Genomic DNA, 27099 nt, shown 5'->3' on the forward strand with positions numbered 1-27099 from the left:
ACATCTTTATTTTTGTTTTGAATTTTATTTATTTTTGTACAGCAGGTTCTTATTAGTTATCTATTTTATATATCTTAGTCAATCCCAATCTCCCAATCATATATGTCAATCCCAATCTCCCAATTCATCCCACCACCACCAACTCTCTGACTATACATTTTACAAGGATCTTTCATTACACTGGACTAGTCTTCTCAAATAATTGGTTTATACTTAAGAAAAAAGACGTTAAGACAATTAGAAATAAAATGTCTCCTCTGTTAGGCTTCTATTAATCAAAGAAAGACAAAGTTTTCAAGAGCTCAAAAACATCAGAAAAACAACAGATCATCTGATCAGGCTTTAGACCAAGGTAAATAAATAGAGGGAACTTGGTAATGCTTTAAAAAAAAGAAACCTTTAATGAGATATAATTCACATATAAAATTCACCCCTTTATTTATTTTTTTTTGGCGGCACCACTCGGCATGTGGGATCTTAGTTTCCTGACAGGGATTGAACCCACACCCCCTGTAGTGGAAGCACAGAGTCTTAATCACTGGACTGCCAGAGAAGTCCAAAATTCACCCTTTTAAAGTGTACAATTCAGGGTTCTAAGCAGTCACAAGGTTTTGCAATCACTACCAATAACTTCAGAGAAATTTTATCACCCCAAAAGTATATGCTGCACCCATTAGCACTCATTCCTCATTCTTCCCTCCCCACAGCCATCGGCAGCCACTAATATACTGTCTTACTGATGTGCCTACTCTGGAAATTTCAAATAAATGGAACCCCTCATACATTATGTAGCCTTTTGTGTCTGGCTTCTTCCACTTAGCATGTTTTCAAGGTTCACGCAGGTGGTAGGATGTATTGGTACTCCATTCCTTTTTATGCCTGAATAATATTCCATTGTATATTACCCACTCATGAGCTGATAAACATTTGGATGGTGTCCACTTTTTGGCTATTATAAATATGCTATGAACATTCATACATAAATTTTTGTGTGGACAAATGTTTTCATTTCTCTTAGGAGTGCATGTAATGGCTGGGCCGTAAACTCTATGTTTAACACCTTGAAGAATTAGCAAACTATTTCCCCAAGTGTGCACCATCTTACATTTCCATCAGTGATATGAGGGTTCCAATGTCTCCACATCCTCACCATCATGTTACTTCTTGTGTTTTTTATTTTAGCCACTCTAGTAGGTGTAAAGTAGCATCTCACTGCAGTTTTGATTAGCATTTCCCTAATGACTAATAATGTTAAGCATCTTTTCATGTGCTTATTGGCCATATCTTCTTCAGAGAATAATTCAAATTATTTGCCCACTTTCCACCTGGGTTGTCTTTTTTACTGTTGAGTTTAAAATATTCTTTATATGTCCTGGATACAAGTCCCTTTTTGGATATATGATTTGTAAATATTTTCTCCCATTTTGTGGGTTGTCTTCACTTCCTTTATATTGTCTTTTAAATCACAAAAGTTTTAATTTTCGATCAAGTCCAATTTATTTTTTTCTTTTGTTGCTGTACTTTTGGTGTCATATCTAAGAAAGCACTGCCTAATCTAAGATCACAAACCTGTTTTCTTCTATGAGTTTTATAGTTCTAGTTCTTAAATTTAGGTCTTTCATCCATTTTGAGTTAACTTTTATATATAGTATAAGGTAGCAGTCCAACTTCATTCTTCTGCTTGTGAATATCCACCTGTCCTGGCATCATTTGTTGAAAAGACTGATATTTCCCTTTTGTCTTGGGATCCCACAGAAATCAACTGACAACAAATGAAGGCAATTATTTCTGTACTCTCAATTCTATTCCACTGATCTATGTTTATCTTTATGCCAACACCACACTGTCTTGATTACAGTTTCTTTGTAGTAAGTTGTAAAATTAGGAAGTGTGAATCCTCCAACTTTGTTCTTTTTTCAAGATTGTCTTGGCTATTCTGGGTTCCTTGTAATTCCATGTGACTTTTAGGATCTGCTCATCAATTTCTGAAATGACCAGCGACAGCACCACACGGGCATGGCGCAGGGCGCCCGAGCGCAACCGCCATGGCCACCTCCCTCGGTGGGGTTGCCTGTTCAGGGCACCTGCCCAGTTACGCGGTCCTTGGGTCGCCCACGCCCCGCGCCTAGCCGTTGCCACAGCTGCCGGAAGAGGCAGTTCAACAGCCGGCCGGGCTCTGGAGCAGCCGGCCAGGCTCTGGAGCACCCAAGCCCGCTTCAGGAAAGCAGCTTCCGCTCCTCGACTGCTGGCAGCCGGCTGACGGCGGCCAACGATCTACATCTTTATTTTTAAAGGTGAGTTATCTGAAGTTCTCTGTTAGAATTAAAGCATTTTACCAAAACATTTTGAAAAAATTCCATTGAAATGTTTTGTACTTCTATAACTTAATGTTCTAAATATAATCCCATATGGCTAAGCCATTCAATTCCCATCATGAGCATCACAAATATACAAAAAAAAGTGGATTACTATGGTATAGTTATGTAGTTTAAACCTGAGGATTAAATTAAGAACATCTTGGCATACCGCTTCAGATACAGATAGACTATGTGTGAAAATCCATTGTGTTTACTCTTTACAACAAAATTTTTTTTAAAGAAATCAGAAAGTGGCATTATATTGATAAAAGTAAAAATTTTTTTAAAATATATCCAGTGTTTGAATGATGAAATATGAGTAGCTGGGGCTTCCCTGGTGGCACGGTGGTTGAGCGTCCACCTGCCGATGCAGGGGACACGGGTTCGTGCCCCGTTCCGGGAAGATCCCACATGCCATGGAGCGGCTGGGCCTGTGAGCCATGGCTGCTGAGCCTGTGCGGCCACAGTAGTGAGAGGCCTGCGTACCGCCAAAAAAAAAAAAAAAAAGAAATTTGAGCAGCTGAATTTCCACTCTCATTTTATCAGGTACATATATACATAACAAGGAACTAATCAAAATCTTAGCCTGTTAGACTAAAACTTGAAAACTTCCCCCACACAAAACCAATCACCACTAGAACTGCCATCTGCCTAGTCCCCTGCACAGAGGCTCAGTATAAACGTATCCAAGTGAACTGCATGGAATTAGCCAGACAAAGAAAGACAGAAAAAAGGAAAACAATAATGGGTACCACAGAGTAGTAACATGTTCTTCTTTACTTACTACTCACAACCTCCAAACTGTATAAACATGCACATAACAGGAGTCCCAGAGGGACTGGAAAGACAAGAAAGGACAAAGAAAATGTGAAGAACTAATGGCTAAAAACTTCCAAAATTTGGTAACAATACAAATCTACTCATCCAAGAAGCTCTATAAACTCCAAGCAATAAACTCCAAGAGAGCCACAACAGAACACATTATAGTCAAGTCACTGAGAGAAAAATATTGAAAGCAGCAAGGAGTGACTATCACATACAAGGGATCCTCAATCAGATGAACAGGTGATCTCTCACTAGAAAGCATAAAGGCCAAAAGGCAGTGAGCTAAGTTTAAAGACAGAAAAAAACACTGTCAACCAATAATTCTGTACCCAGAAAAACTCTGCTTCAAAAATGAAGAAGAGGGCTTCCCTGGTGGCGCAGTGGTTGAGAGTCTGCCTGCCAATGCAGGGGACACGGGTTCATGCCCCGGTCCGGGAAGATCCCACATGCCGCGGAGCAGCTAGGCCCGTGAGCCATGGCCGCTGAGCCTGCGCGTCTGGAGCCTGTGCTCCGCAACGGGAGAGGCCACAACAGTGAGAGGCCCGTGTACCGCAAAAAAAAAAAAAAAGAAGAAGAAATTAAGACATTCCCAGGCAAACAAACACTAAGGGGGTTCATCACTAGTAACCCTGCCCTAAAGGGAGTTGTTCAGGCTTAAAGAAAAGGACAGTAGACAGAAATTTAAAGCCATGGGTTGTGGAATTACACATTTGTAACTTTTCTGTGAGTTTACTGTATTTTCCAACTTTTCCATATTGAGAAGAACATTTTCAACAAATAAGATTACCAAAAAACAACCATTTGAGTCCATTAACAGTTTTCTTTGTTACTTACCATCACTTTTCGCAAAGTGTATCTTTTGGATCGAATGTCATCCATTAGCATCTCATAAGGGGTGAGCTGATATTCAATGGGCAGAGGGTTGTACTGCCGCTCTTGGACCTTCTTGAGTTTTACTCCATTCCGCAAATCCCTCATCACCTGCACCCAGAATCGAGCCTGAAAGAGCCAAGGGTGGAGAGAAATCCATAAATAAATTTACTAGTTTCCTCTAAAGAGCTATAGTCGTAAAGAAAATATTAAGAGCTTGGATTACAAACAACCAAGCAAACCAAAGAGAAACGATTTTAAAAATTAGATTTTAGGGTACTAAAAAGCAGGTAGGATGCCAGCAGAGAATCCACCAGCTCTAACTGTGGGGACACCTGGATAAAACCCTAATTCACCCCCTGTGCTACCTGCATCCATGGCCTCAGTTCCTCAGGCCCTCATGTTCCACCTATCAGGTGGCTTTGCTCACTGAAGAGGTGTGTGTTTCTCACACTAGACTTTGGGTTTGGCTCTATTACTTCCTTGGCCACTGGAATTTTAGTGGATATGACATGACCAAAGGCTTCAACAACAAATGCACAATGGCTTGTCACTCTGCTCCTGTTACTGCCATGAGAACATCATGCTTGGGTTGGCACGAAGCACACTGGCAGGATTATCCAGGAGAAGGATGATGCACAGAGTAGAGCCACCACTCTGATCTGCAGACTCATGAGCTGAGTAAATGCTACCACTTTATGCCGTGGTATTTTGTAGTGTTCAGTTACGCAGCATTACTGTGACCACAGCTAACTGATACAGCCATCTACTGCTATTTGACATCCAGCAAGTTGCTTCCCCTTTCTGAACCCTGGCTTCCTCATCAATAAAAGAAAATGGCACTTTATAACTTGTTGAGATGATCAGAGCTGATGTACAGTGTTCTGCACATAGAAAATGCTCAAAAATGACAATTTTTATGTTATTACTATCTCTGCACAAATTATTTAATATCAATTTTCTTATCTACAAATAATAGCAAGTTGCTCTGCCTGCCCTTCAAGAAAATGAAATATATGTAAAATATTTATTATAATTTAAAATATATTAAATGTGTTAATATTATTATACTTTAACCTTTTTGTTTTCCTGCCTATAAGCTATCATATTCTCAGCTTCAGTAAAGAGAAAATCAATATGATATTTAACTGAAATATTATAGGTTGTTAAACATTAATAAGTGGCTCAATAGCTACATAATATATTTATTAAAAATCAAGTGACATATTTCATAAGAAATGCCTACATAACTGATTAAACTTCTCAAAAATGTCCTCAAAAAATGATTTGTGATTTTTAAAAACTGTATACCATTTCTTATTCCCAAAAGGATTTGAGGTACTTAATACTGTGGTATAGCCATCAGGACATCTTCTAAAATATTGATATTTAAGACAAGTTCTTAGATTCTGCCATTAAATTATCCTAATATAAATCCCTAAAATATTTAGATCTCTCCTTTGGGAATGCTCGTCTCAACTTCTCTTGCTCATTCCTTGAAGATCCAATTCAAATACCATCTCATTTTTAAAATACTGTCTCTTCTCTTCATCTCCTCTGGCTTTAAGAAAACCTGACATATGAAACTTTGAATTCTCAAAACAGATAAATTAGTGATGATTACCCACATTAGAATCTTTTGCTATAATTTATAGAAAAATTCAAACAGACTCTTTTATATAGCCAGTTCATTATATATTATTGTTGGCAAAAATTTTACAAATGACTTTTCAGAAACTAAGTTCCAGTTATATAAAATAATGGACAACTGTCACTGTATGTATTCCCAGAGATTTTATCATTTACCCCTTATTACACTAGAAAGATTCTGAGATGTATAGATTCTGCCATTAAACATATTCTAATTCTCCTTCATACTATTCCTCATTCCTTCCTCATTTCATTCTAATCTTTCTAGGTAGTTCACTTTCATGATCTTATGAAAAAGAAGCTGGTGATCTAGGCAAATGTAACTCCCTTTGGAGATAGTATGTCTCTTGTCAGTGATCATACTGTTTTAGATGAGGTTGCCTTAAGACAGTTAATTAAATTTTTGGTTCAACTTTATACTAGCTATTTGCTAACTTCTGAGCACCTGGAGTTATTTACCTGGCTTCAATGTCTTGGAAAACAAATTTAAAAATTTATTAACCGGGCTTCCCTGGTGGCTCAGTGGTTAAGGATCTGCCTGCCAATGCAGGGGACATAGGTTCGAGCTCTGGTCCAGAAAGATCCCACATGCCGTGGAGCAACTAAGCCCATGTGCCACAACTACTGAGCCTGCACTCTAGAGCCCGTGAATCACAACTACTGAAGCCGGCATGTCACAACTACTGAAGCCTGCATGCCTAGAGCCCGTGCTCCGCAACAAGAGAAGCCACTGCAATGAGAGGCCCATGCACCGCAATGAAGAGGAGGCCCCACTCGCTGCAACTAGAGAAAGCCCGCGTGCAGCAACGAAGACCCAACACAGTCAAAAATAAATTTAAAAAAAAATTTATTAACCAAGATGACATACACCTAGAGCAACACTATGCAAAGGAAACTGATCATCATTATTCTAAAGTGACAATACTAGCTTATAAGACAATATAGGCTACTTGTTTTTAAACTTTACTCTTAAATATTCCTGATTAATATCATTCCAAATATCTCAGGAAAGATATCGTCCATAAATTAAGAATACTGCTAACAGGAAACACCCAAATGACCATCAACAGAAGAATGGATAAACAAATTGTGGTACTTACATACAATGGAATACCTCTCAGCAATAAAAAGTATAAACTATGATACAGGCAACAACATGGATGAAATCTCCAAAGAATTATGCTGAATAAAAGAAGCCAAAAAAACCCCTGTATATACTATGTGATTGTATTTACATAAAAGTGTACAAAATGCAACCTATAGTGACAGAAAGCAGATCACTGGTTGCCTGGAAACTAGGGAGAAGGGAGGCAGGAAGTAGGGTTACAAAGCAATACGAGGAGACGTGGGGTGATGGACAGGCTCACTGTTTTCTTATGGTGATGGTTTGTTTCACAGGTGTGAATGTGTATGCGTATATGTCAAACTTATCAAACTGTACTTTTTAAACATGTGCAGCTTGTTGTATGTAGATTACACCTTAATAAAGCTGTCAGAAAAGAATATGACAATTGAAATCTAACATGGTCAAAGGCGACTTGTTCATATCCTCCAAATCTGTATCTTTTCCGATTCCGTCATTTAATGTCATTATTTTATCCAGTATCCTTAACATGAAAAGTCAGAATCCTAAAATGTGCCTTCCTACATGGATCTAGTACCATGTTGGAAAAACAGTAGACAGTCAGTGAGTCACATGAATACACTGCAATCATCTGTTCTAGAAATCTGTCTTCTGTTTCACCAGGGCAGAACATTGTAACGTATCACTCATTCTGCATCCCCAGGGCCCTAATCCAGTAACTATTCATTGGATAAATGAATGTACTACACTATAGTTTCACTATATCCTGAAACAGAGCTTAAACTTTGACTTCCCCATAAGAGGATGCTAAGGTATTAATGTAATTAGAAAGGTCAATATTTTAAACACTGAAATTCTCAGAGACATTGGGGTGGTTCTAATAAAATTAGATAGTTTTTAAAAAATGGAATAGCTATTTCCTCAAATGTAAGGTTAGGCTTTCAAATTGGTATAATATCATTTCATAATAGTCCTTAAGATAGATCATTTTACAAAACATGATACGACTTCTTCAACACTAAACAGAACACAGAGAATACCCAGCTATCTCACCCAGTCAGCGTTTTTCAGCTCCTCCAGGTCTGTGTTAGATTCGTTACTCTTCTCCATTTCTTGAATCTTCTTCAGATTCTACCAATTAAAATTCAAATAAAACATTTAAGCACAAAATTTCATTAAGTTACCTTCTCAAATTAAAATTTCGAACGGATACCTTCAGATAAAATATATACAGAAGTGTTACTGAAGCAGATAGCACAGAATCTACTCCTCTGTAAATTTCAGCCAATTTCAGTAAATTAAAATAAATGCAGTCCTGCAGAGGGATGGACTGAGATTGTTCATTCTAATTTCCTTTGAAGCCTTGTGGTTAAACCTCAGTCACAATATTAATTCACATCTTCTAAACTGTACTGACATTTCCTTCTCCATCAACCCCCACATTCAATCCATCATTAATCTCAAAGATGTAACTTTCTCTCTTTATTACTTATTACTTTATTACTTATCTCCACTGTAAATCCCTTAATCCAAACACCATCTTATTTGGCCTGGACCTCTGAAGCAGCCTTGCCCCGGACGCTAAGTGCTAAGCCTTCAGGCAACCATCAATTTAACCCCAACCACAACCCATGTTACAGGAGAAACTGAGGCTCACGAAAGCTAACTAATATGTCTTGGGTACCCCAAGGTGAGTGACAGAGCAGGAGTGAAGCACATGGAAGTGCCCCAGGGCCTCAGACAAGGTGAGTGATGGAGCAGGACTGAAGCAGACATGAGGTAAGACATATGGAAGGGACAGCACACGATGAGCAGAGTGTTGGGAATGTAGCATCCAGACGCTTAAATAACCCTGAGAAAACGGACAGGTAACGTTCTACTTTAACTTGGCCAAAATGAGCATTTACGAATGGGTATTACACAAGGAAAAGAATAGGATTTATGATTTGTACCTGAGCTTTGCACATAACGGGTACTTAATAGGTGGTGTGACATTATGTCAAAATCTGAGTAATAGGGGCTTCCCTGGTGGCGCAGTGGTTGAGAGTCCGCCTGCCCATGCAGGGGACATGGGTTCATGCCCCAGTCCGGGAAGATCCCACATGCCGCAGAGCGGCTGGGCCCGTGAGCCATGGTCGCTGAGCCTGCGCATCCGGAGCCTGTGCTCCGCAACGGGAGAGGCCACAACAGTGAGAGGCCCACGTAACGAAAAAAAAAAATCTGAGTAATAATCATTATTAACTAAATCAGGACTCTCAGTTTTCTGACTTTAAAGATATATCAGAGGGGGCTTCCCTGGTGGCGCAGTGGTTGAGAGTCCGCCTGCCAATGCAGGGCGCGCGGGTTCGTGCCCTGGTCTGGGAGGATCCCGCGTGCCGCGGAGTGGCTGGGCCCATGAGCCATGGCGTGGCTGGGCCCATGAGCCATGGCCGCCGGGCCTGCGCGTCCGGAGCCTGTGCTCCGCAAGGGGAGGGGCCACAACAGTGAGAGGCCCGCATACGACAAAAAAAAAAAAAAAAAAGATATATCAGAGGTACTGGTATTACATTATCTCTGATATTCAAAATTCCTCATTTTTTGCTAGGGATTATTAGTTAGCTTAAAAAAATAAAATCTCTGATGACTTAAGCCATAATACCAAAATCAGAATTGAGCGGGGAAGAGACCGAAAAGGAGAAGCACAGGTGTTTTGTTCCTCTAATGGCTGCAACCCAGGCTCCATTCCCAAAAGAATTAAAGTACATACTACTTGGGATTTCCCTGGCAGTCCAGTGGTTAAGACTCCGCGCTTCCTCTACAGAGGGGCGCGGGTTGGATCCCTGGTTGGGGAACTTAAGATCCCTCATGCCGTGCGGCACGACTAAACTAAGATAAAAAATAAATAACATAACATAAAATATAAAAAAAATAAAGTACTACTCTATTGACTAGAAGATTCTTCCAGGTTTTTTAACAATTAAAATGGTGAAAGAAAAGAGACTTAGGAGGTGAAATGCCTCTGGGCACCCTGAGACTCTATCAGGCTATGTCATCTATTTATCAGCAGCAACACTCAAACAATGACAGCTGAACCTAAGTCCCCATCTCCCTCTCCCTAGAAAGCTTTACCCCAGATGCCCACTTAGCTAATTCCCATATATCCTTCTCATTCTTGCTCAAAGGTTACCTTCTCAATGGGGCCCACCTTGACCACCCTATATAAATTCCAAGCCCCACACCCTGCCATGAGCAACCCCTAGTCTACGTCTTTCTCCAAAGTCCATCCTGCCTCTCACAGTCCATATGATTTACTTAATATGTTCACTGTCTGCCTCTCCCTGACAGATTCCAAGCTTCCATGGGGAAGTAGTTTTGGTCTACTTTGTTCACTGTTGGGCTCCTCAAATCTCTAGAACAGTGCCTTGCACTTAGTAGGTGCTTAGTAAATATTTGTTGAATATGTGAATTAAGATACTTTCAACCAAGAACGTTCACTTAAATCTCTTCAATAGTTCTTATCACGTCAACTTTAATAAGCGGAAGCTCAATCAAAAGGAAAATTATTCAGAGGAAAATCTGTATTTTCTTCCCTAAACTCAGAATCCCCCGGAAGGATGGGATGGAGAAATCTTATCTTTCTGTCATATTTCTCCCATCACCTAAAAAGGCTGATCCCACAGCAACCACTTTATTGTTTATCCAATGATCTATAAACCAAAAGATAATGAAAAGAGCTGAAAACACAGTGGAGAAACTCATCTTTACAGTAGTACTGCCTACTTATCAGGACTATCACGAAGTTTAAAGTGCTCACAAAGGCAATGAATAAGAGATAGTCAGGGATTATAAATGTTTATGTGAAAGTGACATAAATTGTTTGAGCCCAGAGCTGCAGCTGTGGGCTTTGGATCTTTTTTCCCAAAGCACATACATTTCCTTAGAGTGGAAATATTTGAAAAAATTATAAAAATCCAGTAGCACTCCATCTCACCCCCTACTCCTCAGGTTCCCACTTTGGACAGCAGCTCGAATACAAGGGGATGGACTATAAAGGACTTAAGGCTGATTCTCTTTTGCTCTATTTCTTCTTGAATGTTAATGTGTTAAACACTTAGGAAAATTCAACTATATAACAAAATGTGACATTTACTAGGTTGAAAAAAATCTCATTAATGAAGCGCCCTAGTGTTGTCCTAAGCTGAGGAAGCAGCAAGGGGAACATACCTAAAAAGACGACAGGAGATGCTGTCCTCGGTCCCTAATTCTATGACAAGGTTGGGAATATAAACATGGTCCTTGTCCCTAAGATGTTCAGTCTAATGAGGAGACGAACGTAAATGGTAATTCCAATACAGTGTGATAAGTGACAGAAGCCAGAGCAGACTGCTCTATGAATGAACACAGAGAATAAAGAAATTAACTTCGATCAGCAGAAGCATTTCAGAACAGTGGACATCTGAGTTAGGTCTTAAGTATGCATTTTCTATGTGAGAGAAGAGAGGAGAAGGACATTTCCAGCAGGTGCAGAGGCCCTCGGCAATCAGGGGCTGGAGGAAGGTAGCAAAGCGTGAACGCGTGGTGAGCAACAGGGAATGAAGAGCCCAGAGAGGTCAGATTGGGGCCCGGCTGTAAACGGTCCCTATGCTGTGCTAAGGGGTCTAAACTTTCCACCTACAAGCATCAAGGAGTCAACACATCTTTACACAGGGACAGAAAGCTGGACGATAGATGGAACACTGGAGGATAGACTGTACACGGGGACAGAACGCTGGAAGATACAGTCTATCCTCCATTAGGAGGCCTTGCCACAACTCAGGCAAGAGACGCAGACCACTGCACGAGCAAGGCACAGGTAAGAACACGAAGGAGGCTCTGCATCTGGAGACAAGTCAGGAGTGTCAGGGGACCACGATTCGAGAGAGGTGGCAGAAATCAGATGTCCAACACCTGCCACAGTTCTCTAAGTCATTCAACGCTGATCCAAGATTTATACAGGCCCTATTACACTGCGGTTGCAGCAGTGAATTGGACAGAAAAGATCTCTGCCCTCAGTGAGAATGTATCCTAGTGGCAGATATGAATGAGGGGGAAAAGAGACCAGCAAAACAACTCTAGACTGTGATGGCTGCTAGAAAGGAAATACACAGAGTAATGTGACTTTAAAGAAACAGGCCGAGTGCGCTCACTACATAAGAGCATTTAGGAGACGCCTCAGACGTCCTTTCAGCTGAGGACTGAAGGATACAAATGAAGAGCCATAATTCAGAGGGTGAATGAACATAGCATTTATAAGAGGAGTTTAAGATGTCAACAAGCAACTAAATAATCAAGCACCACAGGTGCACTCACACTTAAGAAGAGATAAAGATCATTATGATCAGATAATCGGAAATGACAATCTACACTGTGATAGCCTGCCTCTGAAGAAATCCAAGATGGCTTAACGATATTAGACATCTTATCCCTCAAAGATCAAGATGTTTGGGGGTATTCTACCTTCATTCTGGGGTTATTTACATGTATGGCACAAGAAATTGCAAGGGGAGAGAAAACTTTCATCACTTTAAGTATATAATCTTCTAACAGAAATTACGTGTTTTAAAAACCTTTTACATGCCTTCTAATTAAAAGAGTTCTTATTGCAATGATATGAACATGTTTCATAATGTTCAATTATTATTATTATTATTTTTTGTGTGTGTGTGTGATACGTAGGCCTCTCACTGTTGTGGCCTCTCCCGTTGCGGAGCACAGGCTCCAGACGCGCAGGCTCAGCGGCCACGGCTCACGGGCCCAGCCGCTCCGCGGCATGTGGGATCCTCCCGGACCGGAGCACGAACCCGTGTCCCCTGCATCGGCAGGCAGACTCTCAACCACTGTGCCACCAGGGAAGCCCTGTTCAATTATTTTTACTGTTCATTCACTTATGACTAATATTATTATATTAGGAATTTCTTCTTTCCAGGAATTTGCTTACCGTTAGATTTTAAAATACAGAAGTTTGGGACTTCCCTGGTGGTCCAGTGACTGAGACTCTGTGCTCCAAATGCAGGGGGCCCGGGTTTGATCCCTGGTCAGGGAACTAGATCCCACATGCTGCAAGTAAAGATCCTGCATGCTGCAACTAAGACCTGGTACAGTCAAATAAATAAATAAATAATTTTAAAAATAAATAAAATACAGAAGTTTTAGTCCTCACTGACATCAGTACAGTAGCAATGTCAATATTGAGTTTACAGCTCAATACTGACAACACTGAGCTTTCCTATAAAATCTACAACACTGAACTGCTTTCCTATGAAATCCATCTTGAATTTAAAATATAAAACCGGATTTAAAAAAATGGATAAAATATGATATAAAATAGTATACATTAACTTCCTAGCAAATTTTACTGGGAATGCATTTTAAATGTTTATCTGTATATATTTTGCCTACACAAAACAAGACTGGTACAAAAATGAGGAAAATCTTGAATGAATAGAACAAAGATTTAGTCACATGAATTGCACTTTCTGCAGAGCATTTTATGACTAGAAGGAATCTGAGCATGTCTATTTTGCCCCCACTTCCCTTTTTAAAGTGAAGTAAACAGAAATCTAGCAAAGGCTATTTGACTTAAGCCAGTCGCATGACTAATGAGTGGAAGAATATGATTCACCAACACAAAAGGGGCTTTAAAAAATGACTGGTGTTGATATATTTTAAATATAATAAAAATGAAAAATGAGTTATTTGCTTGAAAACAAGATTTTTTTTCAAAAGGTTCTTTTTAAACAGTGTACTTCCCTGATACATCAAGTTTTTTCTACAATGATACAGAGAGTTACACCTCTACTGTGAAAGGATTTCCTGGAGAAGGTGGGTAGGGCACACTACACACTAAATGTGGAGGCAATAATGTTAGAGCAGGCTGGGAACATACTGGAATCAGTCAACTGACCTTCTAGTCTGGAAATAATTTTATCTCAATCTTTGACATTTCCATTTCCATATTACTTCATACCTAAACCTAACATGACACATCCCTCCTCCCATCCCATTCCCATCTGTGTGCGTGTGTGAGACAGACACACACACACGCTCTCGCACACATGTTCCCTCATGAGCCCCCTTCTCCCCCAACTCCAAATTTTATTCTCTCTGGCTCACACCCCCTTCTTACCAACCCTGATTAAAAGCCTGTATCAAAGCGTACACCTGCACTTTCCTCCAGGGACTCCTGTCAGCCATGGACAAGTCTGTTGCAGGTGACTGTTCTTACAAGAAAACAGGAATAACTGCAGAGAGCACCTTCGCCAGGCTGGAGAGCGGGATGAGGATGGAAACACGGGCATCAGAAGTGCTGAGAACTTCCTTCTATGGGAACCTCTAAGCTAAGCCTCAGTTTACTAATCTACAAAGTGAGAGTCACAGGACTGGTCATGAAGACTAAATGAAGCAAACAACAGCAGCCACTTTGCGGCTGTAGGGCTTAAAGTATGAGGAACTGATAAATAATTTCATGTAATAATAACAAAACCAGGGACTGATGATCAAAAACTACTTAGACAGCAATGAATTAAAGCACACTGCCATTAATATAATTTCCTTTTTTCCAACAAAGTAATTTACACTTGAAATTGCCAAGCTCAATCCTCCCCTCCCCACTGCACATGCTCACCAGCTCTAGCCAGTCGAGTTGGGCTGGGGGGGTTCACTGGCACGAGGGCACGGGCCATCTCTTCTTTCACGCGACCCTATGCACTAAATGGACGGCTCAGACAGTCCCTCCATCTACACTTACATACGAGGATATCAAATTGCTTATAAGACACAGGAACACGTACTCACTTTCAAGGATATCAAATTGCCTTTGAGACACAATAACAGCAGCCTATTCAAATCTTCTCTATCGTTTGGAGAACCACCTTAAAGGGTCTCATTCATTGTTTAAGAAGGAAATCATCACATCATGAAAAGAGATCATTATGAAAATGAATTTACTTTCTAAATAAATAGATGGACTACAAGGCCTTGTGCTTTATAAAGTAGCTAGGTCTGGTAAATGTAATGACCACTTTATAGAACAATTATAACACTTGGAAATAGGTTATGGGTTTTATATTTTAATAAACTGACAATTGAGCATATAAGAGGTTTAATATAAAGTACTTTTGGTCTATCAAATCAATACATTATCAACAACTGAGCTCAAATGTTTTGATACTAATATTTTACCCTAATTTTATACACGCACACACACAGATATATGGTTGTTTGAAACATCACTGATAATCAGATAATCAATCAACCTGTTGAATCAGACGTTATTACTTTGAAAATTCCAGTTGATATACAGTAACTCACAGGTATAGAAGAAAGATCGTCTGATTCTTTTTTTTAAAAGAAATCCCATGGGTTTTAAAAAACTTAATTAATTTATTTATTGGCTGCGTTGGGTCTTCGTTGCTGCACGCAGGCTTTCTCTAGTTGTGGCAAGCGAGGGCTACTCTTTATTGTGGGGCGCGGGCTTCTCCTGTGGAGCACGGGCTTTAGGCATGCAGGCTTCAGTAGTCGCGGTGTGTGGGCTCAGTAGCTGCAGCACACGGGCTCTAGAGTGCAGGCTCAGTCGTTGTGGCATGCAGGCTCAGTAGCTGTGGCTCGTGGGCTCTAGAGTGCAGGCTCAGTAGTTGTGGCACACGGGCTTAGTTGCTCCGTGGCATGTGGGATCTTCCCGGACCAGGGATTGAACCCATGTCCCCTGCACTGGCAGGCTGATTCTTATCCACTGTGCCACCAGGGAAGTCCCTCGTCCGATTCTAAAATTGTGTATTTTGAGATCTTCAGAAAGAAAATCAAATTAGCCCAGAGTTTTTTATTATTAGTGTGAATTTAGCACTCTTGAGACTAGGTTAAAGGTTAAAGTGACTAACATACATATATGAACTAATATGTATGAAAATTTTCTTTAATTTCAAGAAAAATGCATACATTGAAGAGGAAAGGGAAATGCATTTGGACCCTATAAGACTTTATTCCTAAAACCTCAGTATTGACAGGCAATTTATGTAGTATAAAATCTGTAATTAAATGGTACAGAATGTTCATGCCAGGATTTCCACATATCTTATAGCTTACCTTCTCAAGACTCACTATTAAGTAAGTTCTTATTTGTAAAGTTAAAGAATGGAAAGGGCACTCAAAGGTCTCATCTACAGCCCACAAAACTTCCTGTATTTACTAGAAATATCTTGGTCAAAATGTTTCTAATAGTCAAAAATGCTTTCAAAACTGGCTTCTTTCAACCAGAACATTTCTGAAGCTCTGAAAACACAGACAGAATGCATAAATCATTTCAGTTCAACAGACATTTCTAGAGTGTTTCCTACATGCACACACTGCAGTAAGAGTCACCAACAGGAAAATGATTCAAAACACAGTCATTCATCGCACTATCTGGTCCAGCTGTGGAGAAACAGTTCAAAGACAAGCAAATAACTCCCGGGGAGTATGAGACGTGCAGGACTGAGGGGTATAAGACAGAGGGAGTGAAGGATGGAGGGAGGTACCACGTGAGCAGGCTTTAGGTGGGTAAACAGGAGCTCACCAAGAAGGCAAGGCGGGGAGAGAATGCCAGGCAGAAAGAACAGAAAAGTGCTAGGGCCACAGACATACAACAAGCATGATATATTCGGAAACTGTAAGTAATTCTGACTGGATAGTGTAAAATGCAAAGAAGGGAGAGTTGAAAAGGAGAATAAAAACACAACTAGGTGAAATGCCATAAGGCCTCGTGTGCAAGACAATGGAGTTTGGTTTCACTCTCTAGGCCATGAGGAGCCATGTTAACCAGAAAGCAAAGTGCCTTGTCAAGCTGCCAGGTGTCCAGTGATCAGGAAGGAGGAGCCAAACTGAAAATAACAACCACGCCCTTATTCCCTTACTGCAGCAGCGCAAACGAGAGGCCAACAAAGAGGTTTTGCTCTCCTTGCTCTATTTTCCCCTCAGAATGGCGCTGGGTGAGGTCAGGTGACAGGCGGTGCAGGTGGGTGATCTTCTCACTCTGGAAGAGCACTGGACAGCAGGGCCCCGCATGTGTGGACCCGGGGCTGGTGGAGGGAAGGAGTGGAGGCAAGGGCCTTAGCCAAGGTCCTTCGAGTGCAGGTGCCGGGTGAGGAATGCAGGCGCCGGGTGAGGAATGCAGGTGTGTGTGCCCCTGTGGCCTGTGGGCGTGGCACACCAAGCTCACCATCCCCTACAGAAAACCAGAGTGCAGCACTCAAGTCCCGAGTAGAAAGGGCAGCCCGCCCCCGGGAGGCCTGCCTGGGAAAGCAGGCCTCAGGTCAGGCCTGGAAGAACACGTGGAGGTTTGGGCAAGGAGCCAGACTCCTCGGGTCAGATCTGTGACCTACAGCAATCATTCCCGACAAAGTGGAAGGTGAACTGGACAGAGAGAATTTACAGAGATGAGACCAGCAGGAGGCTACTGTAATAACCCAGGTTGGACATGTGGGCCTGAACTCTTGGTGAAGTGACTAAATCTAAGCCACACAGGACAAGAAGTGAATCCAGGAAGGACTGATAAACTGTCAGAAAATAGCGGGGAGGGGAGGTCAAGGGACAATACCGGTTCAGGTGGCAGTGAGTGGAAGAGCTCAATGGGCAGGGGGTGAGGAACGAAAGCCCACGATTTCCAAGATGGAATGATCACAGGTTATCACGAGGACAAAGGTGCATTCAGGTAAGCAGAGTACTGAAGTAGAGGAGGTGTCAAGGAGACAAAGCTAAAGTTTCTTTTATCAATCAAATCAGTCAAGATGCTGGCAGATGACAGTGACAATGGGTTTAAGAATAACAGAAGCAGATGGCATGAGGTTTTGGTACAAGTATGAAGAGTCATTGTTTAGAAGCAGCAGAGAGAGGGAATATCACCAACCGATCCCAGTCCAAAGATCTGAAGCTGTGGAGGACAGAGCAGCCTCCCACAAGAGGGAGGCAAGAGAAAGCACTGCCCTTGGGGGAGCGGGAGTCCTGAGAAGAGCCTGAGGGTACTGAGAAGTTCCTTTTAAAAATGGAGCAGAGTTTCCAGAAAGAAGAATGGAGATTCAAGTTTCTGCCTAGATATGTCAACAAAGCTTTTGCTTCATTTTAATGAATCATAAATTATATATTAAGAAAAAAAGGCCCTGAACCAAGATGGCGGAGTATAAGGATGTGCTCTCACTCCCCCTTGTGAGAACAACGGAATCACAACTAGCTGCTGGACAATCATCGACAGGAAGACACTGGAACTCACCAAAAAACATACCCCACATCCAAAGACAAAGGAGAAGCCACAATGAGAGGGTAGGAGGGGTGCAATCACAGTAAAATCAAATCCCATAACTCCTGGGTGGGTAACTCACAGACTGGAGAACACTTAAACCACAGAAGTCCACTCACTGGCGTGAAGGTTCTGAGCCCCATGTCAGGCTTCCCAACCTGGGGGTCCGGCAACAGGAGGAGGAATTCCAAAAGAATCACACTTTGAAGGCTAGTGCGATCTGACTGCAGGACTTTGACATGACTGGGGGAAACAGAGCCTCCACTCTTGGAGGGCACACACAAAGTAGTGTGTGCATCGGGACCCAGGGGAAGGAGCAGTGACCCCAAGGGAGACTGAACCAGACCTACCTGCTAGTGTTGGAGGGTCTCCTGCAGAGGCGGGGGGTGGCTGTGGCTCACCATGGGGACAAGGACACTGGCAGCAGAAGTTCTGGGAAGTACTCCTTGGAGTGAGCCCTCCCAGAGTCTGCCATTAGCCCCACTAAAGAGCCCAGGCAGGCTCCAGTGCTGGGTGCCTCAGGCCAAACAATCAACAGGGAGGGAACCCAGCCCCACCCATCAGCAGTCAAGCAGATTAAAGTTTTACTGAGCTCTGCCCACCAGAGCAACACCCAGCTCTACCCACCACCAGTCCCTCCCATCAGGAAACCTGCACAAGCCTCTTAGGTAGCCTCATCCACCAGAGGGCAGACAGCAGAAGCAAGAAGAACTACAATCCTGCAGCCTGGGGAACAAAAACCACATTCACAGAAATACAGACAAGATGAAAAGGCAGAGGGCTATGTACCAGATGAAGGAACAAGATAAAACCCCAGAAAAACAACTAAATGAAGTGCAGATAGGCAGCCTTCCAGAAAAAGAATTCAGAATAATGACAGTGAAGATGATCCAGGACCTTGGAAAAAGAATGGAGGCAAAGATCGAGAAGATGCAAGAAATGTTTAACAAAGACCTAGAAGAATTAAAGAACAAACAAACAGAGATCAACAATACAACAACTGAAATGAAAACTACACTAGAAGGAATCAATAGCAGAATAACTGAGGCAGAAGAACGGATAAGTGACCTGGAAGACAGAATGGTGGAATTCACTGCCATGGAACAGAATAAAGAAAAAAAGAATGAAAAGAAAAGAAGACAGCCTAAGAGACCTCTAGGACAACATTAAACTCAACAACATTCGCATTATAGGGGTCCTAGAAGGAAAAGAGAGAGAAAGGACCAGAGAAAATATTTGAAGAGATTATAGTCGAAAACTTCCCTTACATGAGAAAGGAAATAGCCACCCAAGTCCAGGAAGTGCGGCGAGTCCCATACAGGATAAACCCAAGGAGAAACACGCCGAGACACACAGTAATCAAATTGCCAAAAATTAAAGACAACGAAAAATTATTGAAAGCAGCAAGGGAAAAACGACAAATAACATACAAGGGAACTCCCATAAGATTAACAGCTGATTTCTCAGCAAAAACTCTACAAGCCAGAAGGGAGTGACATGATATACTTAAAGTAAGGAAAGGGAAGAACCTACAACCAAGATTACTCTACCCAGCAAGGATCTCATTCAGATTCCATGGAGAAATCAAAAGCTTTACAGACAAGCAAGGGCTAAGAGAATTCAACACCACCAAACCAGCTCTACAACAAATGCTAAAGAAACTTGTCTAAGTGGGAAACACAAGAGGAGAAAAGGACCTACAAAATCAAACCCAAAACAATTAAGAAAATGGTCACAGGAACGTACATATCGATAATTATCGTAAACGTGAATGGATTAAATGCTCCAACCAAAAGACACAGGCTTGCTGAATGGATTCAAAAACAAGACCCATATATATATGCTGTCTACAAGAGACCCACTTAAGACCTAGGGACACATACAGACTGAAAGTGAGGGGATGGAAAAAGATATTCCATGCAAACGGAAATCAAAAGAAAGCCGGAGTAGCAATACTCATATCAGATAAAATAGACTTTAAAATAAAGAATGTCACAAGAGGCAAGGAAGCACACTACGTAATGATCAAGGGATCAATCCAAGAAGAAGATATAACAATTATAAATATATATGCACCCAACACAGGAGCACCTCAATACATAAGGCAACTGCTAACAGTTGTAAAAGAGGAAATCGACAGTAACACAATAATAGTGGGGGACTTTAACACCTCAGTTACGCCAATTGACAGATCATCCAAAATGAAAATAAATAAGGGAACAGAAGCTTTAAATGATACAATAGACCAGATAGATTTAATTGATATTTATAGGACATTCCACCCAAAAACAGCAGATTACACTTTCTTCTCAAGTGTGCACGGAACATTCTCCAGGATAGATCACATCTTGCGTCACAAATCAAACCTCAGTAAATTTAAGAAAACTGAAATCATATCAAGCATCTTTTCTGACCACAATGCTATGAGATTAGAAATCAATTACAGGGAAAAAAACGTAAAAAACACAAACACATGGAGGCTAAACAATACGTTACTAAATAACCAAGAGATCATTATAGAAATCAAAGAGGAAATCAGAAAATACCTACAGACCAATGACAATGAAAACACGATGATCCAAAACCTATGGGATGCAGCAAAAGCAGTTCTAAGAGGGAAGTTTATAGCAATACAAGCCTACCTCAAGAAACAAGAAAATTCTCAGATAAACAATCTAACCTTACACCCAAATGAACTAGAGAAAGAAAAAAAACAAAACCCAAAGTTAGCAGAAGGAAAGATATCATAAGGATCAGAGCAGAAATAAATGAAATAGAAACAAAGAAAACAGTAGCAAAGATCAATAAAACTAAGAACTCGTTCTTTGAGAAGATAAACAAAACTGATAAACCATTAACCAGACTCATCAAGAAAAAGAGGGAGAGGACTCAAATCCATAAAATTAGAAATGAAAAAGGAGAAGTTACACCAGACACTGCAGAAATACAAAGCATCGTAAGAGACTACTACAAGCAACTCTATGCCAATAAAATGGACAACCTGGAAGAAATGGACAAATTCTTAGAAAGGTATAACCTTCAAAGACTGAACCAGGAAGAAATAGAAAATATGAACAGACCAATCAGAGTAATGAAATTGAAACTGTGATTAAAAATGTTCCAACAAACAAAAGTCCAGGACCAGATGGCTTCACAGGTGAATTCTATTAAACATTTAGAGAAGAGGTAACACCTATCCTTCACAAACTCTTCCAAAATATAGCAGAGGGAGGAACACTCCCAAACTCATTCTACGAGGCCACCATCACCCTGATACAAAAACCAGACAAAGATACTACAAAAGAAGAAAATTACAGACCAATATCACTGATGAATATAGATACAAAAATCCTCAACAAAATACTAGCAAACAGAATCCAACAACACATTAAAAGGATTGTACACCATGATCAAGTGGGATTTATCCCAAGGATGCAAGGATTCTTCAATATATGCAAATCAATCAGTGTGAGACACCATTTTAAAAAATTGAAGAAGAAAAACCAAATGATCATCTCAGCAGATGCAAAAAAGCTTTTGACAAAATTCAACACCCATTTATCATAAAAACTCTCCAGAAAGTGGGCATAGAGGGAACCTACCTCAACATAATAAAGGCCATATATGACAAACCCACAGCAAACATCATTCTCAATGGTGAAAAACTGAAAGCATTTCCTCTATGATCAGGAACAAGACAAGGATGTCCACTCTCACCACTATTATTCAACATAGTTTTGGAAGTCCTAGCCACGGCAATCAGAGAAGAAAAAGAAATAAAAGGAATACAAATTGGAAAAGAAGAAGTAAGACTGTCACTGTTTCCAGATGACATGGTACTATACACAGAGACTCCTAAAGATGCCACCAGGAAACTACTAGAGCTAATCAATGAATTTGGTAAAGTTGCAGGATACAAAATTAATGCAAAGAAATCTCTTGCATTCCTATACACTAATGATGAAAAATCTGAAAGAGAAATTAAGGAAACACTCCCATTTACCACTGCAACAAAAAGAATAAAATACCTAAGAATAAACCTACCTAGGGAGACAAAAGACCTGTATGCAGAAAACTATAAGACACTGATGAGAAAAATAAAGATGATACCAACAGATGGAGAGATATACCATGTTCTTGGATTGGAAGAATCAATACTGTGAAAATGACTATACTACCCAAAGCAATCTACAGATTCAATGCAATCCCTATCAAATTACCAATGGCATTTTTTATGGAACTGGAACAAAAAATCTCAAAATTTGTATGGAGACACAAAAGACCCCGAATAGCCAAAGCAGTCTTGAGGGGAAAAAATGGAGCTGGAGGAATCAGACTCCCTGACTTCGGACTATACTACAAAGCTACAGTAATCAAGACAATATGGTAATGACACAAAACGAGAAACATAGATCAATGGGAGGAGATAGAAAGCCCAGTGATAAACCCACGCACCTATGGTCAAGTAATCTATGACAAAGGAGGCAAGGATATACAACGGAGAAAAGACAGTGTCTTCAATAAGTGGTGCTGGGAAAACTGGACAGCTACATGTAAAAGAATGAAATTAGGACACTCCCTAATACCATACACAAAAATAAACTCAAAATGGATTAGAGACCTAAATGTAAGACCAGACGCTATAAAACTCTTAGAGGAAAACATAGGAAGAACACTCTTTGACATAAATCACAGCAAGATCTTTTTTTGATCCACCTCCTAAGGTAATGGAAATAAAAACAAAAATAAACAAATGGTATCTAATGAAAGCTCAATGCTTTTGCACAGCAAAGGAAACCATAAACAAGACGAAAATATAACCCTCAGAATGGGAGAAAATATTTGCAAACGAATCAACAAAGGATTAATCTCCAAAACATATAAACAGCTCATGCAGCTCAATATTAAAGAAATAAACAACCCAATCAGAAAATGGGCAGAAGACCTAAATAGACATTCTCCAAAGAACACATACAGATGGCCAAGAAGCACATGAAAAGCTGCTCATCATCACTAATTATTAGAGAAATGCAAATCAAAACTACAATGAGGTATCACCTCACACCAGTTAGAATGGGCATCATCAGAAAATCTACAAACAACAAATGTTGGAGAGGGTGTGGAGAAAAGGCAACCCTCTTGCACTGCTGGTGGGAATGTAGATTGATACAACCACTATGGAGACCAGTATGGAGTTTCCTTAAAAAACTAAAAATAGAATTACCATATGATCCAGCAATCCCACTACTACTGGGCATATACCCAGAGAAAATCATAATTCAAAAAGACACATGCACCCCAATATTCATTGCAGCACTATTTACAATAGCCAGGTCATGGAAGCAACCTAAATGCCCACTGACAGACGAATGGATAAAGAAGATGTGGCACATATATACAATGGAATATTAGTCAGACATAAAAAGGAATGAAATTGGGTCATTTGTTGAAACGTGGATGGATCCAGAGACTGTCACACAGAGTGAAGTAAGTCAGAAAGAGAAAAATAAATATTGTATATTAATGCATGTATGTGGAACCTAGAAAAATGGTACAGATGAACTGGTTGGCAGGCAGAAGTTGAGACACAGATGTAGAGAACAAACATATGGACACCAAGGGGGGAAAGCCACGGTGCGGTGGGGATGGTGGTGTGATTAATTGGGCAATTGGGATTGACATGTATACACTGATGTGTATAAAATTGATGAATAGTAAGAACCTGCTGTATAAGAAAAGAAAAAGAATGGAAAAGGTTGAGAAGAGATCAGCAAAGTAAGGAACAAGAGTAGGAGATGATTAAACAGGACACAACTCGTGTCTATGAAGACCCAGATGTGGGGTGGTGCCAGAAGTTGACAGGGTGAGATACGGCCAAAACCCCGACCTCAACCTTGACCAGGGCCTGGCTGGTCCCTGTGGGCATCACAAAAGCCACCAATGGTTCCAAACACTCGTGTTCTTTTACTCCATTTGTGAGCATTTTCTTTAAATAGACTTATTTAAATAAATAATCCCTTTCTAAGAATTTGTCTGGCAAAGCAAAGTTTTCATCAAGAGCAAATAAAAAAATTGAAGCTCATTGCAAGAGAAAATTTATTAATCCTGTTCTTTAAGCTCAGAAATGATTCCTAAGACTGTGTTGGAAGGGCTCTAAGAGCTCATTTGCTTCACTCTAACCCCACAGGACTCTACTTATGCCCTAAAAATATCACTAGCCTCTCTGGAGAAGACAATCTCAATTCCAACAAGCTAGAGAAGACAATTACCCAAAAAAAAGTAATCTTTTTAGTAAATCTACTCTACTAAACCTTAATTGAGGATGTGCTTTTGGATGTTTCCTCGGAAGCTTTTAACTGGACCCTCTGTCCTCTGGTTCTGTCCAGGAGGAAAAGCTAGTTTATGACGTATTTATAATTATTCTTCAAATAACAATTAGTTCACCCTTTCTACCCTGTTAAAGACTTTCTTCTTGGGTCCAATTCTATAAATTCCTAGAAAAATAGACATAACTTTTCATTAGCCTATCAAAAAAGACAGACTATAAGCAGTATCCTGGTTAGAACTAAAGAGGAAAGCTTGGAGCTCTTATTCATACATATAAAATGGATTTATTTAAGGTGATTTATTAAGGGTGATCTGAATAAACTTACATATTACCAGAACTAATTAGTCGTACTTTATTTAATATAGTACACATCCCATATGTGTACTATATTACACATCCCATATGTGTCTCTCCCCAAACTGTGTCATCGTGGGTTTTAAACTAGTGTTTCAGATAAACTCCATACTTCAGTCACAAAAGAAATGATACCCACCACTGATCATGTACTGAGCTCTTACTACGTGCCAGGTGCTTTACAAAGATCTCAAGAATCTTCACAACTGTCTGTGGGATGTGAAATATGGCAATTCACCTTGTAAATAAATTAGAATGATTCTCTTTGGACTCTACACGAAATTGTTTTTCAACTAAAATGTTTTTATTACACAAAATTTTATAAAAATTGAAAAATACACAAGTTATATAAAGTAAAAAGGGAAAGCTCCCTCTACCCCCACCCTGCCTCTGTACTCTTTCTATTCCGTAGTACAGAGTTTGGAAGGTTTATTTTTATGTATTAAGTAGGTCAGCTGTGTTTCCCATTCTTGGATAAGTAGCCTTCTATAGGAGACATTCTATGGGGCCCAGCAGCACACTCCTCTCTGGGCACCAGGGCTATATGTGACAGAAGTGACCCTCTGTGGGCTGCATGGGCCTTCAGTTGTGGCGGGGCTGACTGCTGTGGGTGCGCTGGTGAGTGCGGCTGGACCCCGGCCTGGTTGGCTGCCAGCCCCTGCCTCATGCAGTGACTACTGGCCCACTGTGGGTGGGTACACATAGTATTTTTAACTCATAGACACTGATAGATAATAAAGAAAATAGCTAAAATGAGATTCTGGATTATCTGAAAGTTAATTCATATCTCCCGCATTAAATATTTAATCACATCCACTATAAAACTTAAATCATCAGATGTGTAGCTTCCTCTCTGCATCCTTATCCCTTCCTGAAAGACACACTAACATTTTTTTACAATGGACAAAAGAAGAGTGGCAGAAAGAGGGTGAAAAGCAAGTCACATGGGAAACTGACTAAACCAGTTCAGTAACATTTATTTTCCATTTGTAAGGAAGCTTTATGAAAATCTTTGTTTTATTAAATGGATTCACACAGTAACATTTTAAAGAACAGATTTAATTCTGCCTAAGTTGCTTCTTTCCTGAATGATTTTCAGCACTCATCAGGATGGCAATAAATATTTTAAATAATATGATAGGCAATGTTGAAAATTCAGGTTTCTCTTTCACAATGCCATTAAATAGGAAAGCAGTAGTACTTACCTCCTTTGCACTCTTAATTTTAGTCAGAAATGTATACAGCTCCATTGTCTCTGCAAACAGTGCACGACACACTGCCTGATAATGATTTGGTGCCTCTGATGCAGTTGGGAGATGAGCAGCACATAACTACAGAAGAGGAAAATAAAGGTACTTTTTTATTATCTGTGGGGTTTTTGTACATTAAAAACAGACACACCCAGTATATTCACATTTTCATATCAGACAGCAAGGCAACCCCACAATTCCCATCACCCAAAGCTTAATGCATCACAAGACGACCAGTAAAGTCCACACAATTATATGGAAAAAGTGGTCCAGTAACTAACAAACACCCAGCAGCACAGATGAGCTTACTAGAATTAGTTAGCTTCTACTTGAAAACGATAGGGCATGTGTAAAAGTTTTGGTTGGGAGTAGAAAGGGACTACCAATTACTGAGTACTGATCAGAACTCAGGTATTTTAATAACTACCATTTATTGAGTATTTATCATGCCATGTTTGACATTTCATATACACAGCATAATATCATTTACTCTTCAACGTAACCCTGAATTAGCACCATTATATAGCAACAGAAACTAAGGCTTCAGAGGAGTCACGTGACTTGTCCACAATCATAAAGTTAACGTTAAGGGAGAAGGAGAATTTGACACAGTCCTATTTGATTCTGAAGCCCAGGATCATTCTAATACACACTGAGTTGTATAATTTAGTAAAAAGAATGTCAGGAAGACATGGGGACCACTGGGAAGATACCTCGTCAGTAGATGGGGAGTGGAGGAAAGAGGGCAGAGGGCAACTGGTGATACTACCAGTCCTAACGTCCTTTACAATACACAGCCCATAACCCCCACAAAACTACTTGTAGGTAAAAGATGCAATTTAACATCACGCACAACAATTTAGAAAAATCAAACACAGCTTATTAGATTGGAAAAGACATCCTGTCAAGAGCCTAGTGCATTTTATTAAAAACATAACTTTATCTTTCTATAAAATAATAGTTTTGTATCTGTGTACAACGGTTATGTTTTAAGGTACTTCATTTGCATTAAAAAGTTGTAAGTTCTCCCTTATTCTTTACTATATTCAGTAAACTTGACATTAATATAATTACTGAAAATACACATTTATTATATT

The 27099-nt window shown here is 40.2% G+C and overlaps 1 protein-coding gene across 5 annotated transcripts in view; it reads right to left on the minus strand.

Moving 5' to 3' along the window:
• Window positions 1-27099, minus strand: part of SPIRE1 (spire type actin nucleation factor 1) — a 202485-nt gene that overhangs the window by 41651 nt on the left and 133735 nt on the right. For all 5 annotated transcript variants that reach the window (XM_029231583.1, XM_029231574.1, XM_029231593.1 and 2 more), the window contains 3 exons: window positions 25958-26083; window positions 7840-7917; window positions 4017-4181 (listed from right to left, as the gene is read on the minus strand). In XM_029231583.1, coding sequence (XP_029087416.1) covers window positions 4017-4181; window positions 7840-7917; window positions 25958-26083 — 369 coding nt within the window. The remainder of the gene's footprint in view (window positions 1-4016; window positions 4182-7839; window positions 7918-25957; window positions 26084-27099) is intronic.

This window comes from Monodon monoceros, unplaced genomic scaffold (genome assembly GCF_005190385.1).
Source record: "Monodon monoceros isolate NGI ecotype Baffin Bay Population unplaced genomic scaffold, NGI_Narwhal_1 Super_Scaffold_1, whole genome shotgun sequence".
Classification (NCBI taxonomy): Eukaryota; Metazoa; Chordata; class Mammalia; order Artiodactyla; family Monodontidae; genus Monodon; species Monodon monoceros.